The 19,933-nt window shown below is 30.6% G+C and overlaps 1 protein-coding gene across 2 annotated transcripts; it reads right to left on the reverse strand.

The window, feature by feature from the left end:
* Positions 1–1,476: 1,476 nt before the first annotated feature.
* On the reverse strand, positions 1,477–6,043 carry LOC120085544 (O-fucosyltransferase 7-like). Of its 2 annotated transcripts, none has more exons than XM_039041570.2 (12): positions 5,632–6,043; positions 5,206–5,304; positions 4,912–4,993; positions 4,736–4,803; positions 4,009–4,097; positions 3,745–3,925; positions 3,539–3,667; positions 3,271–3,404; positions 2,977–3,190; positions 2,322–2,506; positions 2,139–2,234; positions 1,477–1,959 (listed from the first exon to the last, which is right to left on the reverse strand). In XM_039041570.2, exons 1-12 carry the CDS (start codon positions 5,788–5,790, stop codon positions 1,803–1,805), a joined length of 1,593 nt encoding a protein of 530 aa, XP_038897498.1. In that variant the 5' UTR covers positions 5,791–6,043; the 3' UTR covers positions 1,477–1,802. The 2 variants fall into 2 exon arrangements, with proteins under 2 accessions (XP_038897498.1, XP_090173167.1); XM_090317041.1 differs by having other exon boundaries at positions 5,206–5,283; positions 5,632–5,992.
* Between the last annotated feature and the right edge of the window lie 13,890 nt (positions 6,044–19,933).

Below are 19,933 nucleotides of genomic sequence, written 5' to 3' on the forward strand. Positions count from 1 at the left end.
TAATTTTGAGTCATTTTAGGATTGATTTGGATTGATTAGAGAAAAGTGTGTTCTTTTTTTAAGAAAAAATCATTTTTATTTAAACTCTTTTGATTAAAAGAGTTTAAAATATTTTAAGAGTATTTCAAAAGCTATTTTGTGTAGTTGCCAAACACTTTGATTTTTTCTAAAATGACTTATTTTTAAAATTAAACGCTTAAAAAATTAAACCAAACACATGAAGTTATGAGTGATATAAAAATTTGTTAAGGAGAATAAACCTTTACATATCTTTATAAGGTATGATATTGTCCGATTTAAACATTGGCATAACTTTGTTTTTGGTTTCACCTAAAATATCTCATATAATTGAAGATAGTTGTTAGAATTGTATTACTGACAATATTTGTTTAAGATGTGCTTAGTTCTCCATAGTGAGTGTCCACTAAATATCTTTAACATGTTTGGTTTCTAATAGGTGGTTGTTGATGTCAAAATGTTGTTCATGCAGTTATTTTGTTTCCTTATTTGGAAGATTTTAGTATATTATTTTCTTCAATTGTGTTTTCTTTTCTACGAAGATCATAATATTTCTTAGGGATTCCTTTTTGCTTTCCGCTGAATATTTAAAGGTTGTTATGTTTGCTAGGGTTGGTGATGCTGTGATAGAAGATCTTTGTTGTTGCTACAATGTGAGTTGTTCGAAATTATAACAGTATGACTTTCTAGATGAAGGTTGTTTGTTCATTTCTCATCAATTATCGTTTAAAAGATATTGATTGGGTTTGCATCAAAGTGAGAGATTCTCTAACTTAGAGATAGTCTAAGTATACAAAATGGAGTGAACTTCACTTGAAAAAAAGAAAGATAAACTACGTGGTGAGTAGAAGTCTTGCACTTAAGTGGAGTCTAAGTGTTCATTTGTTAATGTACGAGTACTTGGAGGGAGGAGGACCTTAAGAAAATTGAGAGAGTCTCACATTTAAGTGTTCATTTGTTATTCACATTTAAATTGAGGAGGAAGTCTAAATATTATTTCAATAAGTGAAGCTCTAAGAGTGCCATGGTAATTATCGTAGCTTTACAGATAAGTACAACTTTGTAATAACTTTTCTTTATATTAGTAGATTTATCTTTCTTGGGCACAATGCAATCCACTTATGAACTGGGTTACCAATTTTTGAGTTGCTTCTATGTGGTTATACCTTTACTTTATTTGTATTATTGTGTAGTGTGTTACAACATCTGTATTAACATTTGTATATGTGATCTAGATTACCTTTCTAATCTTTTAATTGTCTTCAATCATATATACTGGTAATCATCCTTTTATTGAGTTAATGCGAAGTCACATTCCCAACAGAAATACAGGCAAAATTGACAATCTAAACCAATCGAAGTAATATATCCAAATAAACAATGCTCAAAATTAAAAATCTTGTGAAAATCTAAACCAACCAAAGGAATATATCCAAATAGACAATGCTCAAATAAAACTAGCAAAACTCATCAACTTTATTGATTATATAAATGACTATTTATAAATAACAAGGCAACAGGAAAGTTGCATATTTCCATGAAGCATCAACAGAAAAACGTAATGGTAAATGGTAACCTGGCAAGCTAATTTAGCTGATGTTAGCTTCCGATGTTATAATTAGAAGCAAATCAACTCAGTTATCAAATCCGCAACAACCTATACTTTCTCGTGATATACACAAACTCTGTATCCGTAATGCCACCATTGACATCAAAATCCACAATCCCAAAAGAGCCTTCTTCATGCCAAATTTCCTCAGTTAATTTGATATTTATATATATATTTATCTTCGAATGAAAGACGAAGTTTGTGAATTTGGTTGTTCTCTCTGACATAAACAGTCGGGCAAAGGATTAACATAAAAAGCTTCTTCTGAACGGAACCTATCCATTCCTCTAGTTCCTGAAATGGGGCCTTTTCTCTTCCTTGCAGATCCTTGCCTAAAGTAGAACAGAGGACATAGTGTTTCAAGTAGGTATGTAATAGTTTGGTTTTGTTCAACATTTTCTTCTATGAGATGGATTATATAGAACATTTCTTCAAAAAATATTAAAAGAACGATGATCCTAAAATATCCTCTTCTCTCCATATTTTCAGTTTTTCTAAAACAAAACTGTACCTTCTCTTATGCAATTCAATAATTTGGCTGGCTAAGTTATTCCCCTCTTTCATGGTTCCTTGTTCAAGCTTGTCAAACAGGCGAACAAGGGCTTTCCTGTTTGGTAAAGTTTAGAAGTTAAAAACCGTTTTCACCGAATAATGTGCACAAATGAATTCAAAATTATATGTACAAAAGACTTGCCTGTCTGGTGATATTGTCCTCCTATGTCCAAGGAAACGACGGTGACCTTCCACTGCCCTAGCCATGTTACCAGAATATGAGGATATAAATACATCACTTTCAACAGATACAATGTAGTCAAGAGCAGCCATTTGAGATGCATGATGGACAAAAGGTTCAAGCTCCTTAGAAGATGCCAAAAATTCCTGAAAAAGTTGGATGAAAGAAAGTAAGTAATATTGGAAGGCTATAATAGATAAAAATATTATTGCACAATCTATTACTACCAAAACAAGCAGTACTACTCATTTAGGATTGAAGTCGCCAACTATTGATATACCAATTTCTATAGTTCCTTTCGTAGCATTTGACTGAATTTGATTGATGCCAATGATTTCCTAGCTTAAGGGTGAGTTTTAGATGACTTGGGTAAGAGTAGAAGAGTCGTGATCCCATTAAAAACACATTTCAAAATTTTAATGGGGGTTTGGTTAGATAATTGAAAGTTATTTTGAAATGCTTTTGGAAGAAGCATTTAATTAGTGCTCGTAGAAGGAATACTCACTTTAAAACACTTCTTTCATAAGGCATTCTAAATTCAACCTAAATAAATAACCTTCAGCTAAAATAAACACAAGTGAAAAGCGTCAAACAGTATTATAATACAACTCCATACCTTCCTCATTAACAAGGGATATCGCAATTGGAGATCAGACATGTGAGATTCACCCCCATATATATCACCTGCAGCAATGTATATAGGAGTATTTGATGGGTATCCAAGAGCGCTTAGAAAAATTCCAACCTCTTTTGGAGTAAGGGGGCAATACCCCTTAGATCTTTGCTCCTTGGGATCAATGTTTTTTACTTTCCAATAAGATGTGTTCTCCCTGACAATTTAGTTTATAAGCATATGTTAGGCATCAAACAGTCCAGCAACCATATTGAGTTGCTGCTAGGTCCTCCATACCTAATTGTCCTTAACTCGTCAGCTTCGGCAGGAGACAAATTGTGTGTGCATCCACTGAATGAGAGCATATCCTTCTCATACCGTAAATGTAAAGCAATGTAAGGACCATAAGACCTCATACGATCCACCAAAAGCTATGACAAATGAGATCCATTAATTTACAGGAAATGCTTCACAAAAAAAAAAAAAAAAATGAAGAAGACAAATTCAATTCCCTCTAGAGGGAAGAAAAAGAGAAGGCAAAAGAAGTTTGGGCATGTTAGGCAACCTTTCCCATAGCTTCAATTTGAGGTGAAAACCGCAAGGCTTCGTAACAAGCACGGCATCGCAACTTCTGTATGTCAGCAGGAAGGTAGTTATTTGCTAAGCGAGAATCTGATTTTGCAGCTCGAATAACCTGTGGAAAAAAACAGAAAATTAGCATTTGTAAATGTTGAGAAAAAAAGGTCTGTGAACAGGAAATTATTAAACTACCCGATGATCTTTCCACATGCTAGCTATCTCATCTCGGTAGTAATCAATGCCAGACCAGCTTCTAAAATGCTTAACTGCTCTTGCAATGGTAGCAAACTCCTTAGGAAGCTTCTTAATGACTTTTACATCATTGGAAAGAGCATTAATAAAATGATCTTCATCAAAAATATCCGAGAAGTTGCTGCATAACAAACAAACATGAATTGAAAAACTTCAGATAAACAACAATAGAAGACAAACTAGAGATAAAAGAATCTTATCTACCTAGAGTCGTTCCAAAATGAATGTTTGTCAAGTTCGGGAATCACGAGGGTTGCATTAATTATACGTGCAATTGCAACCATGTCACATATCTGCACTTGAAGGATGGAAAACAACCTTGAGTCTCAAAAAATTTGTACTGTATTTCAAATAACGGACACATGATACCATTCACCAATGCTTAAGATATATATGATGTGAAAACAGAAACTACAACTATTGCTTAAGCCTACATCTGTGAATTAACTTATTGATGAATTGAATACGAACTCGCATGTCTCTCTCTCTCTCTCTCTCTCTCTCTTAAAAATAGAAATGCGGTACTACCAATACCCATTACTTTTTAGAAAATTTATGAGAATATAAATTATAATCTCATAAACTGATCTCGTTACTAGGATTTTTCAAATTCCCACCAGAATCGTTCCAAATGTATATTCATAACTTATTTTTTGGATCCACAAAACTTTTTATGAGTTTATTTAGGATGTTTATTAGTAAGTACGGATACTTAAATATTCCCATGATGTTTCAACCACTAAACACGTTTATCTTATATCTCAAGCATTGAATCAGTATTTTCTCCTAGAATCAAATGAACAAAACCACATGCTCGTGCATCATAAATGGACCTTATTTGGTATGAACAAAAAAATCTTATTCATAAAGACACGGGGACCAGATCATGTGAAAAGAATAAGGAAGACGGTGCAAAAAAGTGATTACAAACCCCAGCGCGCATTTGATTAAGCCCTCCATTTGTATGAACCAGAAGGTAACCTCTCGTCTTTCCAGGAGCTGAAAAATCCCCAAAATAAAACAATAATAACAAGCATACTAGTGTAGATGCACACAATAGTATTTTATTTTAAGAAGAGAAACAAATAGCGATCTGAACTGTCTTACATGAGTAATTAAGACTAGGCTCAGTGCAGGGAAAGAAATCACGATTTGAAGGAGGATTCCAAAGATCGTCCAAAGCTGAGGTCTGGCTGCCACAAGTCAACTGTCAGGTCTGAGGTATTGAAAAGACATAACTACTTCGCATTGTAAAATGCCTAAATCCATCGCAGGGTCTCAAAAAGAGTTGAGCAATCGTCTAGTCCTCTCCTCTATTGGACAAAGCGTCAAGAAAAACAGGAAAATAAAACAAAATAACGCTTTAGTGTCAGAACGAAAGCATAACTATATAGTTTTTACCTTGTGAAAAAGACGAGGAGCTTTCGACCAACGAAGCGGTGCAAACTCTTGTGTCAAGCTTTGCTCTGGAACCAGTCTCTGAAATTTTAATTCACGTTGCTACAGAAATGAAAAAGAAACTTAAAGAAAGCTAAAAGAAGGACGAGTCCAAACAAAGTTTCAACTACACAATCTGTCTGGCCATTGAGTACAAAACAAGAAAAAGTACTGAAGTAAAGAAATCGATGATTCCGAATTGTGAACAGTATGAAGAGCAGTCCAAACAGTAATGATAAACCACACGCATAAGCAGAAAACAGTCAGGAAGATGAAATTAACAGAAAGAATAAGATCGCGACAGAAACAAAATAAAGAACAGAAAACGCTGAAATTGAATAAACAGGAAAGAAAGAACAAGCGATAAACGAATTGAAGGTCGGTAATCACCTTCGGGAGTTTGTAAGATCGAGAGAAGATCGGAACGTCTCTGGATGAAGGAAAGACCTGTACGGGAACGGATAACACGGCAACTAGGGCCATTGAGCACATAGTGCATGTTAGAAACTTCCTCATGACCAATAACGCTCTTCGCCGCGGCTTCTGCATATCTCAATCTCTAAAAACTGAAACGATCGAGAAGACGACCCCCGCTCAGAAGCTTAGTGGCTGAAACAATGGCGGCCAAGCATTTTACAGAAGGAAAAGCTCGGCCAAAGCGGTGGGGTTTTGAATTTGGGATGGTTTTTGGTTCTATTTCTCTTCACTTTTGCCGCTCTGTTTCGGGCGGTTTTCTGACAATTTTCTCGTTAGCATTCGCAGGGAAGTTATTTTATTTATACGAATTAAAATAAATAACACTAAAATAAATTGCACCAGCGGGTTCCACGAGTTCTTTTTCATTCCAAATTTCATAACTATTTTTTGCTTTTTTATTTTTTTAAAAATTAAGCTTAGAAATAATATTTTTATCTATATTCTTTTAAGTTTGTTTACAAAAACTTAGTTAAAATTTAAAAATTAGTCAAAAGTATTAATCTCAAACTCAGAGATTTGATTCTCTTATTCCACATATTTCTAAAAGTTAAATTTATAGATATAGTTCGACATCTATTTATAGTTTTTTGGGAGAAATATCTTTTTGTTATCTAAGATTTTGGCCTAGTTTCTATTTAATCCTTAGGTTTCAAAATATTACACATTTAATTTTTAAGTTTTGAGTTTGATTTCATTTTAGTCCCTAAGTTTCAAAATGTTACAATTTTACCCTTAACATTTGAGTTTTGCTTCAATTCGGTCTCTATGTTTCAAGATTTACATTTTTAATTTCGACTATTTACTAAATATTCATTTTCTGTCTTTAGTGTTAACTTATGTTAATAAATTAAAAATCATTAAAAAAATTATAATTAATTAAGTTTTACTATTTTTTTTATCACTTTTAAACTTTAAATTAAATTTCACTTCATGACTATTTTTAAATTAATTAAAGGAATTGATGTCAATGATTGAAAAACTAAAATTAAAAATGTAAAATCTTGAAACCTAAGGACCAAATTGAAATAAAACTCAAATCTCGAAGGTAAAATTAAAACATTTTGAAATGTAGGGACTAAATTGAAAAACTCAAAACCTAATGACCAAATGTGTAATATTTTAAAACTTAGAGATCAAATAAAAACTAGACCAAAAAGATATTTTTTGCAGTTTCTAAGTTGTGTTATTAACTCTCTATTAATATTGTCAAAAATCAAGTAAAGTTTCAAAAATTAAAATAAGTAGTTTCAAAAAATTTGTTTTTATTTTTAGAATTGAGTGAAAAATTCCAATGTTTCTTTTAGAAATGAAAATTAAAAAATATAAAAAGAGGAAATAAATATAAATTTAAAAAACATAAAATTAAAAACGAAATTCTACTAAATATAGCCTTAACTTTTGTAGACTTAAATTTGTTTATGAAATTTGGTTAGAATAGTGTGTATTTTAAGAAATCATTACGAAACCAACGGTGAGAAAATAACGATACATTTTAAAATTTAGAGAAAAGACAAAAATGGGATTCGAGACCTTTGTTTTGCGAGTCAATTTTACATTTAAAAATTAAAAAAAAAAGAAAAAAAACCAAAAGGTATGGGAAATAGTTTCCACGTGGATTTTTTTTTTTCAGAAAAGGAAATTAGAAAGCAATGTACTTCTAGTTCTAATGGAAATTTTTAAGAATTTATTTTTATATTGATAGATCAGAATAATTCTAACAATTCGATTACATTGCAGGAAAAAAAAATATGATAATTACATCTCAATTTTGTAGGTGTATTTAGATTAATTTTTGAAGTGTTTAATTTTAAAAATAAGTCATTTTAAAAAAAATTAAAATATTTGATAATCACTCAAAATAATTTTTAAAACATTTCAAAAATTTATTTAAAATCATTTTATTAGGAAAGTTTAAATAAAAACAATTTTTTTTGAAAAATTCTTTTCTCTCCCTCCATCCAAACGAGGTCTAAATCATATTAATAGATTTAAAATATTTATCAAATTCATTAAATAATGGGTAGTGATTGATAAGCCAATACACTTTTTTCAATTAAAATTATACTAAATTCCAAATAGTATAATATAGAGAATTTTTCTCGAATAATTACATCACTTGTCAAAGTAACTCATTTTTAGGATTCGTTGCATTTGTTAAAAGGGGAAGATGCGTTGCATTTGTCTAAGTAGTATATTTTATATCAATTACGTCATCAGAGTAGTAACTCACTTATGTTTAAATATTATTTTAGTTCAATTGTAATCTTATATTTTCTTTTTAATCTCTCTAACTTTTAATGTTATTCTTTCAAAAAAAATTTAAAATTTCATTTTAGTATATTCATTTTATTATTTTTTTGTTAAAAAAAAACATGAGTATGACACTTCACTAAAAATTATTTAAATTGGCATCGTGAATTTGTGTTGAAAGGTTTCCTTTATGAATATATTTTATACTAAAATTTTCAAATAGCTATTAAAATAATTACTTTTAAGGCATGTATGGAAATGGTTCTAAAATAGTTAAAATTATTTTTCACATTTTCGAAATCATTTTTAATTAAAAGGAAAATTCTTATAAATAGAAAATTTTTAAAAATATTTACACTTTACAGTAAAAGTTCCAAAAGTGTTTTAGAAAAAAATTCTATGAAAAATTCTACCTCCATTTATTACTTGTCACATCAAGATGCTTTAAGAAGTAATGTGGAGTCTACTATCATTACACAAATATTTATGAAACTATTATTTTTTATAAACAAAGAGAGTATAGTGTTCTAATATTACTATAAAAGCCAAGTAGAAATTAGGGTCAAACTCGAGGGACTAAAAAAGTATGAGCAATACATGCGTGTATCCTAAGATCCCTCATCTTTGTACACTCCACTATTATCACACACATATGAATTGAATCAAAATATTTCAAAAAACGAAGTAGACATAATTTGACATGTGATAAACTATAATTTGACAATTTACTGAAATGTATTAGGTATTTTTCAAAAAGTATTTTCCTCGATTTTTTTAAACTTTTGTTTCACACTCTAGAAACATGATGACTCCGTATGAATTTTTATTAGACGATATAATCTAATAAGATCATAACTCAATTGATATTTAAATATATTAATAATTACGAGATTTGTGATTCGATGAAGTACGTATAAATTTTTTTAAAAAAACTGGAAATTGTAATAAATTTGATAGGTAAAAAGTCGAAAGCATGGATCTCAATGTAGCACATCGGGTGAAGTGCGTATATTTATAGGCACAGCACGAAAGGCTGGCATAATAACCACGCACATGTGCCTTATTTATTAACTCAAACCCATTTCTATTTCTTAAAAATATATTCTTTCCGATTCAATGAAGAAAGGCTGTCTATAAAAACAATGGAATTTAAAAAAAAATAATTAAAATATCATTTTAAAAAAAAATAGTAAGATGAATGAATATCAAATTATTATTATAATTTATATGATTTAGCCATTTACATATAATTTTAGTTTATTATTTTCGTTTTCATTTTTCAATTTAAGTTTATTTTCAATAAAAGAAAGATGTAAATTTCTTGCCTATTTTCAAGTCATGCAAACATCATTTTGTCTTCTTCCTTAAACAAATGAATAAACTTTTTTCCAACTTGAAAAGGAAAGGAAAAATTTTTACGGATAGAAAAAATGTCAAACTATTTATAGAAATAACAAAAAAAATACTAAGGGGTATTTGACATGCAAAATTGAATTGAGTTGAGTTGGTAATTATTATAGAAGAGTAATTAAGAAACTTGATGTGAATAACGAGCTGAGAAATGTGAGTTAACGCAAATAACGAGTTAATAAATATATTTAATAATTGGTGAACCAGACCGTGAGTGAGATTTATTTATCCATCCAACCCAATCCAATTTGGGGACCAAGCACCTCCTAATAGAATTCTATCATTCAACTCCTATTAAAGAATATTAAAATTTTATTATTTTATATGAATGTTTTTTTTATTTTTCTATTTTTGAAAATTTTGAAAAGAAAAAAGAAAAGAAAAAGAAAATATTTTATGCTTAACTTGTTTGTGTTATTGGAAACAGAAAACTTTTGGCGTGCTTCATAGGTCAGGTATTGATCTTTCTCATTAACGTGGAATATTTTGACAAAATCTATTATTATTTATTTGTTTTTTTTCTATTCTGTCTCTTGCTCCTGTTTTCGGGTTAATAATTATTTATGTTGTTATTCGTAATTTGGAAGTTGACTTGTCGTATTTGTTTTTGTTTCTCTAAAATTTTAAATCGTTATTTTGTAAGATCTGCCTAAAGTTAATTCTTATCTCTTTTCACTTGTTTTTCCATTTTCCATTTTTTCTTTTTATAAATTATTTTACAGTGGGGATATTGATAACATTCTCTCTCAAAATAAATTGACCATAAAAAAAATCAATTATTTTATCTTATTAAAAATAAAATATGTGTAATTTTTACAAGTTAGGAAAAAGAAATTGAAGATCGTGATAAACAAAAATGTTCATATAAATTTTAGAACTAGGACAAAATAATAAGTATTAGATTACAAGAACTCAAAATTAAAAAAAAAAAAATATTAGATTTCAAGATACATATAGATAACAATAAATAGTGATGGTGATTTGAATATATAACAACAAAATAAAGTTTTAGAAAATGCATATAGCATATGAGTTTTTGCCTTTAGAATAGAAAGCTCAAGAGTAATTATATTGATATTTAAGGTCCATTTGAATTGATTAGAGAATCTTTTTCAATAAAGTTATTTTTATCTAGTGTATATTTTGAAGTGTTTATTTTTTAAAACAAGTCATTTTGAAAAAAAAAATGAAGTAATTGGCAACCACTCAGTATACCTTTTAAAATTCTTTTAAATCTTTTTTTAAATCGGAGTTTAAATAAAATTAATTTTTTTGAAAATTAATTTTTTCTCTTAGTTAATCAAACACACTTAAACCACTCTTTTGATAATTTTTTTTTAAAATTGAGAATATTTCAAGAATTATATTAAGTGATTCATAAATAATAATTTAATTTATTTTTAAAATTAAATATTTTAAAAAAGTAAATAAATAAACTCAAAAAGTAAAAAGGAAAAAAAAAACTTAGAAATTGAAAGTTGAAGTCTCATCTATAACTTTTCCGCGTGATTATCGAAGAAAAAAATAAAAGTCGAATTTCCTTTTTCTTTCCACACTATTTTGTTCTTTTCTCACTTTCTCACGTATCCCACACGTGCGTTTCTGAGTTCTCGAGTTTTACGGAAGCTAAGCTCAAAAAATCAATATCGATTTTATTGACTCTAGTATATATAGGCTTAATTAAAGTGGAGTTCTCCAGAAAAAATAACAATAAATAAATAAATAAAAATAGTCAGATCTAATTTTTATTTAATTTATAAATTTCAAAATAATACTCTTTTAATCCATAAATTTTGAGTTTAAAATTGCACTCTTTTAATCTATGAATTTTATGTTTGATTTCAATTTAGTTAATAAAACTTAAAATCGTACAAATTTTTTTTTTTTTTTTTGAGATTTGAGTTTTATTTCAATTAAGTTATTTCAAAATATACACATTTAAATTTGATTTTTTAATTAAATATTCACTTTCAATTTTTAATATTAATGTCTATTAATTAATCTAGAATAATTTTGAAATCAATTTTAATAATGCTAAAAATAGTGAATCTAATTAATTATAATTCTTTTAAGTTAATTAATAAATATTAACCCTAAAGATTAAATACGAGAATTTAGTGAAAAATAGAGGTGAAAAAAAGTAAAATCTAAAACTTAAAACCAAGTTGAAACAAAATTAAATCTAAGGTTAAAATTGTAGTGATATAAAATTTAGGAATTAAATTAAAATTAAACTCAAAATTAAAAGATTAAAAATGAAATATTTTCAAACTTACCAATAAAATAAAAACTAAATAAACTCAGAGAATCAAAAAGATTTTTTTCCAAAAAAGGAAAAAGTTAATTAATGGGAAATGATTAATTAAATATATTTAGTGATCGAAGTGAGCGTAGTCAATACGGAGCAAAATGAAATTATGCAAATCAAGACCGACATTGAATCTTTTATAAATTAATTAACAATTATCTAATTAATTAAACACTTCTTCGTCCACCGTGACTTGACTTTGGGTCGGTCGAAATTTACATTTTTTTAAAGGAAAAAAATATTCTCTCTAAATTTTTGTATATTGTTTCTATTTTGTTTTTAAATTTCAAAAGGTGATATTTTTCTATATAAATCTTGAGTTAAGTTATTATTAGATCTCTAAATTTTACACTATTGCCATGGATTAACTAATGCCTTTTTTTTTTTTTTTTTTTTTATTTGGTTTTAACTATCAATTAGTTAATATAAAATAATTATGATGTAATTCTCAAAATCATGTGATATATATATATATAGAAAATTATTTCAAATGGTAAAACTGTTGAAAATATTTACCAGATATATCAAAATTTTAGAACTATCAATAATAGACGCTGATAAACTTTTATCAGTATCTATCATTGATAGTTTTAAAATTTTGTATATATTTTGATTTATTTTTCTATATTTAAAAACAACCTTATATATATATACACACTAATAAACATCTATGCGTTAGAAACCAAACTGGCCAACATATATTCAAAATTGACCTTATCAATTAGAACTTCATCTTTAAACTATTAATACATAACTTTCACATAGGGAGAGAAATGCGTAAATCAAATAAGTATTAGCAAATTTTATTAAACTTGAGTGGTTTTTAAAATTATTTTCTTCTTTTATTTTTCTCTATTTATTTGAAAAGAATTTGATTAACTGTAGGAAGAATTCAAAAAATTTATTTAGAAAGAATTCAAGTACTCTTCAATTCTTTGGTCTTGTTGGAATAACTGGTAGTAAGTCGTGGATTCTAGATTCAGGGGCTACAGACGACTCAACTGGCTCCTCCGACCAGTTTCTTTCATATCATCCAAGTGCTGGAAATGAAAGAATCAAAATCGTTGATGGGTCCTTTAATCCAGTGGCTGGGAAAGGTCGTCTTTCTCCCTTTGAGAGTTTGATTCTTCAAGATTTGTTGCATGTTCCTAACCAGTGGACACTCTTGTGGAAGTTAATGCTAAACTCAGTAACTTGAGTAATAGTGGTCCGGTTAACAAGGAAAGATATCAGCGGCTTGTTGGGAAACTAATTTTTCTCTCCCATATCAAACCAGATATTGCATATGCGATAAGTGTAGTTAGTTAGTTCATGTAGTCTCCTTACGAAGAACATATGAGAGCATTGGAGCGCATCCTGAGGTATTTAAAAACCTCTCCAGGCAAAGGGTTGATGTTCAAAAAGTTCGACAGACAGTGCATCGAGGCATACATAGATCTTAATTGGGTAGGCTCTGTGGTAGGCAGAAAGTCGACATCTGGGTATTGTACCTTCGTGTGGGGTAACCTTGTTACATGGAGGAGTAAGAAACAGGGTGTTGTCATTAGAAGTAGTGTCGAAGCTGAATACAGGGCCATGAGTTTGTGGATATGTGAGGAAATTTGGTTGGAAAAGGTCCTAAGTGATCTTGATCAAGATCATAACGGTCCGATGAAACTCTACTATGATAATAGAGCCGCAATAAGTATCGCGAACAACCCAGTACAACATGACAGAATGAAGCATGTGGAAATTGATAGGCATTTCATCAAGGAGAGACTTGACAGTGGCAACATCTGTATTCCTTATATTTCTTCTAGTCAACAAATACTAGATGTTCTTACAAAAGGGCTTCTCAGACAGATCTTTAACTCATGTATTAGCAAGTTGGACCTCATTGATATCTACGCCCCAACTTGAGGGGGAGTGTTGAAAATAGGGTTTAAGCCCTAGGGGCATTTTTGTTTTTTCACTATATTCTAAGGTTTCCCTTTTTTCTATTTAAACGTGTAGCCTCTATATATCTGATGTATAAATTCTAATAAGAAACTTCTATATCGTGGTTTTTTCTCCACGTACTAGAGTTTTCCACGTAAACCTGTGCGTGCATCTTTTCTCTCAATTCTCTTCCTTTTTCATCAATTTATGCTAAATTGAAATGGGATTTGGACGATCCACTTCCGCTCAAAGGTTCTCTGTAAATCGAGTTCCTTCAACTTACTATACCATTTAGCATCTAATGACTAACTATTTTATGTTAATAGTGAAAATATTTTTCATTCCATATATGCATTCGTAGGTCCTTCAACATCTTAAAAAAGAAAAGCCAAAATGGAAGGTCGTTAAGGTAGGTGAAATGACAATGCAAGTAAGTGACAAGTTAGTTCACAGAAACCTTATTTACCGTATCTATATTTCTAATGTTCTATGCACGATGTCCTAAACAATTGGGCGTGGTTGAATGTGGTTATTATGTCATGCGATTTTATGCATGATATAATATTGTCCAAGAGCACTTCAATTGTTGACATGGTATGTACTGTAGAACTTCAAACAACTTGAACTAGAAATTTATTGTCATAAGTTAAGATCCACTTTCTTGTATACAGATGAAATGTGCACCATTTACTTATACACAAGATGACATTGATTGTATGCGATCTGAATGAGCTTAGTTTTGTAGGATTGCACATATTTTTTGCATGATATATGGTACTTGGTTTTTTTGTTGCTTTTAGACTGCATTTTGTTGTAAATGATTTTTTAGAGAAGAAATGCATGTATAGTTTTTCTTTTACTTAGAAGGCGAAGCGAGAGAGAAGGGAAGAGACGCCGGAAGATCGCTCTGGTCAGCTCGAGAGAGAACCCAGAAGGCGTGGAAAAGTAGAGAGAGGGCCGACTCTCGCGAGAGCGAGATTATCTTTTGAGCAGAGTAGAGAAGAACAGTGTAAAAGCCTTGGGAAGCAAGAGATTGCTACCATGCTCTTTATTCTTCTTCCACATTGTTATTCTATATTTCAATTACATATCTATAAAATGGAACTTGCTTATCTGTTCACTCTCTTAAAAGCACGCATGAGTAGTTAAATCTATCGAATGGGTTGAGAAGAACTTAGCTAACATGACCTAGGATCTTCATTGCATGCGATCATCTTGTCTTATATTGCGCCCAACACCCCTTTAGAGCTACTCGAGAGAGAGTCTAAAGAAAGAACCTAAGACTTGAGAGAGCTAGGTTAGAATCTAGACTCGAGAGAGCAAAATTAGATCTGCATAAACAAGAGATAGGGACTTAGAGATAAGCTCTGTTTGCCAACATGCATCGCATGCACCCTAGAGATAGGTTATGGTATTATGCGGTCGCCTTGTATGAGTGTATGTCATTCGTCATCGCATAAACAAGAATAGAGGCTTATGTGCAGTTCCTATAGACTTTATCGCATATATCGCATGCGTTCTAAACTAGAAGTTGTAGCATTTGCATTGAGAGAAGATTTGCTATTGTATGTGTATTGCATGATCGTATAACATGAATGCAATCCTAGGAAGTGTTAGCTGAACCCCTTCTCAATCCATTCCTCGCATATTCATCGCATCTTCCGTAATATTAACTCTTTTCTTAACTCTACCGCATACATTTTATACCGCAAACAATAAACCAACCAATTATTAATTTATTTGTTACCGCAAAGTTATCTTAAGAATTACCACCGCATATCGTTTTTCTTAGTCCTTGAGTTCGACCCTGAACTTACCAGGAAACTCAGTAGGATTTATACTTGGATTATGCTGAGAAAACTTGTTGCACAACGCATTTTCCATCACCGCAATCGCCTTTTATTATTTCACCGCAAATTCCTTCCATTATATCACCACACAAAATAACACATCAAGTTTTTGGCGCCGTTACTGGAGACTTTGGCAATTCAGTGTGCTAACGACCCAGAGATTGAAAGAACGTTTCGACGAAGATTGAGAGACAACTGCCAACAACAAGACATAACTCCAAGAATGGCGGAACAACATGTTTTGGGCAAGATCAATGTTGTATAAGTAAAACATTTATCCAATTTGATTATGGGTGTTCATACTTGTGGATATAGGTTATGAATTCCATGTTTTGGGCAAGATCAATGTGTTGGAAAATTGTTAATATTGGAAAGGTAAAACCTTCTTATATTGTTATTATTGTCATTATTGATGGGTAGAGTTGAACTCTAAAATGATTTTTTTATTTTCTTAACAGGTTTTGTAAGAATTTGTTAGAGACAAAAAAAACCATGGAGCATTGATATATTTATATGATTTTTGTAGGGTTAGTAGCTAAACTTTGATTGAAACGTAATTTGATGTGTATTATTGTAAAAACCTTTATTAATGGTTATTTATAAACATCTGAACTTGTTTTACTAGTTAATTAAGTTTAAGTTCTCTTAATTAAGTGTTTAAGGTGTGTATTAACATTAATGGAAAAAGTAAGCCGAATATGTTTAATTAAACGATGTGTCTGAAATGTGAGAGAAGGAAAATTTTCTAATTGTTACGAGTATATGCGTCCAAGTTATGAACATAATCGATGCATAGAGAGTTGAGAATAACAATGGTAAGCCAAAAAGAACAAGAAAATATGTTAAGTGTGGAATGTTGAGTCTCGGGTGAAGTAAGAGGGAGTTAACATTCAGAGGAAGTAGAAGACTCCATGCATTGGAGCTATGAGGCGCCATGCAGCCAGATCGGTTGAACTATGTGGCAGAAGATTATGTATTGAAGATAGAAGGTTTAAGTGGCCGCAAGGCCATGCGATAAAGTTAAGCTTATTAATTCAACTTAATTAATGAGTAAGTAGACCAGGTGGTAGTCTTGTAGACGTCAATGGAAGGATGAGCATGCTAGGTGGCAATTACTTAAGCAAACTCTTCATGCAAGCCCAAATATAAATAGGTTTAGCAAAGAAGCAAACTATTTTTCCAAATGTTTTCTAATGCCTAAGTGAGGGAGTGTTGCTGCCATCTGAAGATTCTAAAAGTTTATGAATTCTTGGCAAACTAGAGGAGAATTTGAAGGATCCCCAGTCAATTCCAAAGGAAATAATGCTTAAATTCTAAGGTAAGTAAAAGTTAAGATGTTTTTGAGCAATTTCCTTTAATGGAGTTTAGTTTCTATGAGTGTTGGAACTAAAGTTAAGAAATCTGGACGATTGAATTTGGAATGATGTTATGGATGAATAAATAGGCAGTCGCATACGAAGAACAGGTACACAGCTAACCCAGTAATGTTATGTGTTGACGCATACAACATAGCTAGTTCTTAACAAAGGTGCTTGGAGTATGTCGCATAGTAGGCGTTCATTGCATAGGCCAACATAGTGAGTGACAAATTTTAATAAATATTTTCTAATACAAGTTTTATAAATGAATTTCAACGCATAGGTAGTTAATATGAAGTATTATATCATGATTTTCTTCAACACGTGCCTTAAAAATAAATGTTGATCGCATGATCCATGTTTTTAATGATGAAGTTATTTATGAATTCAGCATGCGTTTTATAGTAAGCCTATGCTATGTTGTACCACATGATGAAAATTTATCAAGGAAATTTGATAAGCTCCATGTTTTGCAAGGCACTATGCAATGATATGAAATCATGAAATTTGATAATTTCAAATGCATATTATGTATATGTTCTTAAATGTTTAAATGTTGTGCCTTGTACAAACCCTACTCCAATGTTGGTACCGAAGGCATGGTAAGGTACCCAGATTTTAGTGATGTTAGGGATGCTTGGCACCGAAGGTATGGTAAGGTGGTCAGGACCCAATTCAACTATGCGTGCACGTATGACTATATTATCGACGTTGATGAGATCGAGCAAAAAGGCTCTCTCAACTAAGGTTATTAGGGATTGAGCAAAAGGGCAGTCCCACACGTTCAGGCAGTAGAGTAGTAGAGTTTTCAGAAAGATGCTAATGAGTTTATTTCAGGGTTTATATATATATTTATATTATATTTCTATGATTTCAGTTCCATTTCTAAAACCCTGATTATGATTTTACAACTGTTTCCTTGATTAGCAAGTTCACGTTATTTATGATTTAAAATATGTTTTATTTAAGATAGTCACTCACTGGGCTTACCAACTCACTCTTTTAAAATGTTTTCCTCCCCAGGTAGCAGTCAACGTCCCGAGGCTTAGCAGTTCTACCAATCAGTCACTTTTCAGACCCATAGAGACTGAAAGTTTAGGTGGCTCATCATATTCTGATATTTAGTTTTCATGTCCATTTAAGGGGATTAGGGTAGAGTTTGTGTTGATAAATGTTGTTTATAATTTTGGTTTATGAAGCTGTTTTGTATATTAAAGTTAATATTTCTTATTAGTAGTCAATTATATGCTTAAAGCTGTTGCTGAATCTATATGTTAAGTTCTAGACAATTATAACGGCTAATCAGGTTTAACAGGTACTAAGGATACAAGTTTTGAGGAATATGTTGGGCAATAGTTATCATAAAAGGGTTGGCCATTGCTATTTTCGTATCTCTTCTTGGATTAAGAGGTTAATCTGAGAAGGGGTGTGATATTACTGGTTGATCTTTTATGTAAAAATATTTTCAACTTTATGCTTATTTTCTATATATATGAAAGTATTTTATATTTGTATTCTTAAGGTTGAAAAGCATTAATTCATTATGTAAATTTTATATGTAATGATAGGTTCACAGAAATTACAACTATCGAAAAGTGCATCTTAATGATATGAAAATTGTCATGGTCCATTTATTCTGGACAAGAAAAAAATGTCAATATATACTCTTTTTTGACATTCTATAATTGTTTATTGGAGTTAATGTCCTAAACTGATGTATCTTGTAGGTTGTCAAAACAAATTATATATCTAATAAAATAAGAGGTATTTTATTAATGTTTAGACTGCATTAATTCTATCCAATAAACTAAGATCCAAGGTTATTTTATGAAACTTAAACATGTATGTAGAGACCTATAGGTGGATCATGTTTAAGTAATAATATAAATGGTCTGTAGTAGATGGATAAGGTTAGGTATCTTATCTTGGTGACACTACAAATGTGGTCTGCTTTGTGGATGTTACAATTGTTGTAAAGTGCTATAAGTGATCTGATCCTGATCGTTTATGTGGAGACGTGCGAGCGAGGGTATTCTATATAAAGAGTTTGTATAAGATCGGAATGCGAAATGAATAGTCTCTCTATATAACACCGTTGCTAGAAGAGACTTACATTTCACTAGGATGACCATAGGTGACTTGACCTTAATCCTGGGTGAGTTGTGAACTTCTGTCTATGAGGGTAATCCTTTAATTTGTATAGGTGAGAGTGCCTTGTTAGCTGACTCAACAAACCTACCATTTTGGGGACTTGTCTGAGTAGGGAGCTGAGAACATAACTACACAAGATGGAATTCACTCATTTCTTGACTTTAGGGAAAGTAGATAAATTGCTCCCTTAATAGTTGATTATCAATCTTGAACATTAAAGCCTCAACCTCTCACCGACCCGAGAAGTGTTAGTTTATAGTTGGACTATAACTGTTTGTTCATTAAAGGGATCAATGGTATTTAAGGAGTTAGATGTAACTATAGGGGTAAAACGGTATTTGATCCAACTATAGTTATGAGAAATTTGTGAAGGGTCGACTCACTGTTGATTGATTATATCCATGGACACAGAAATAAATCTACAATGGAAAGAGTGCAGCTATCAGTCTTTAATGGAGTGACTGGTAGTTAATGAAAATTGATTGATTTAATTAAAGAGTTGAATTATTAATCTTATATCATTGGAGCTTCTGATCTGTAAGTGCATGAGGTATCCTTGTTAATTCACTAAAGGATATATAAGAGGAATGGTTTGAATTGTTTAAATCAATTGCATATTAATGAGATTAATATAACATGGTTAATTATAGATGTGATCTATAATTAAGAGAGAAAAATATTTGAATAATATTCAAATAGTAAAGAGATGTATACATATAAATATGTGATAATTATATGTTGATTAATTCTATATTAAATATGATTTAATATAGTCGTTTAATTTATTAATTAATGGTTAATTATATATATTAAATTAGATTTAATATATATGTTATTTAATTATCGAACTAATTAATTAAATAAATGTTATTTAATTAAATTAGAACTAGAGTAGGAATAGGAAAGACGAGAAGAAGAGTGTCACTCTTCTTCTCTATAAATAGGTCTCCATGGCCCATGTTTATGACACA

This window comes from Benincasa hispida, chromosome 9 (genome assembly GCF_027475165.1).
Source record: "Benincasa hispida cultivar pf3 chromosome 9, pf3_genome.v1.1, whole genome shotgun sequence".
NCBI lineage: Eukaryota > Viridiplantae > Streptophyta > Magnoliopsida > Cucurbitales > Cucurbitaceae > Benincasa > Benincasa hispida.

Excerpts from the sequence above, each read along its gene's own strand:
- LOC120085544 (XM_039041570.2), bottom strand. The coding sequence starts at position 5,790 with ATGCAGAAGCCGCGGCGAAGAGCGTTATTGGTCATGAGGAAGTTTCTA. Across the intron at positions 3,405-3,538 it reads AAATTGAAGCTATGGGAAAG|CTTTTGGTGGATCGTATGAG; the intron begins GTTGCCTAACAT and ends CATTTGTCATAG. Across the intron at positions 1,960-2,138 it reads ATTGAATTGCATAAGAGAAG|GCAAGGATCTGCAAGGAAGA; the intron begins GTACAGTTTTGT and ends GTTCTACTTTAG.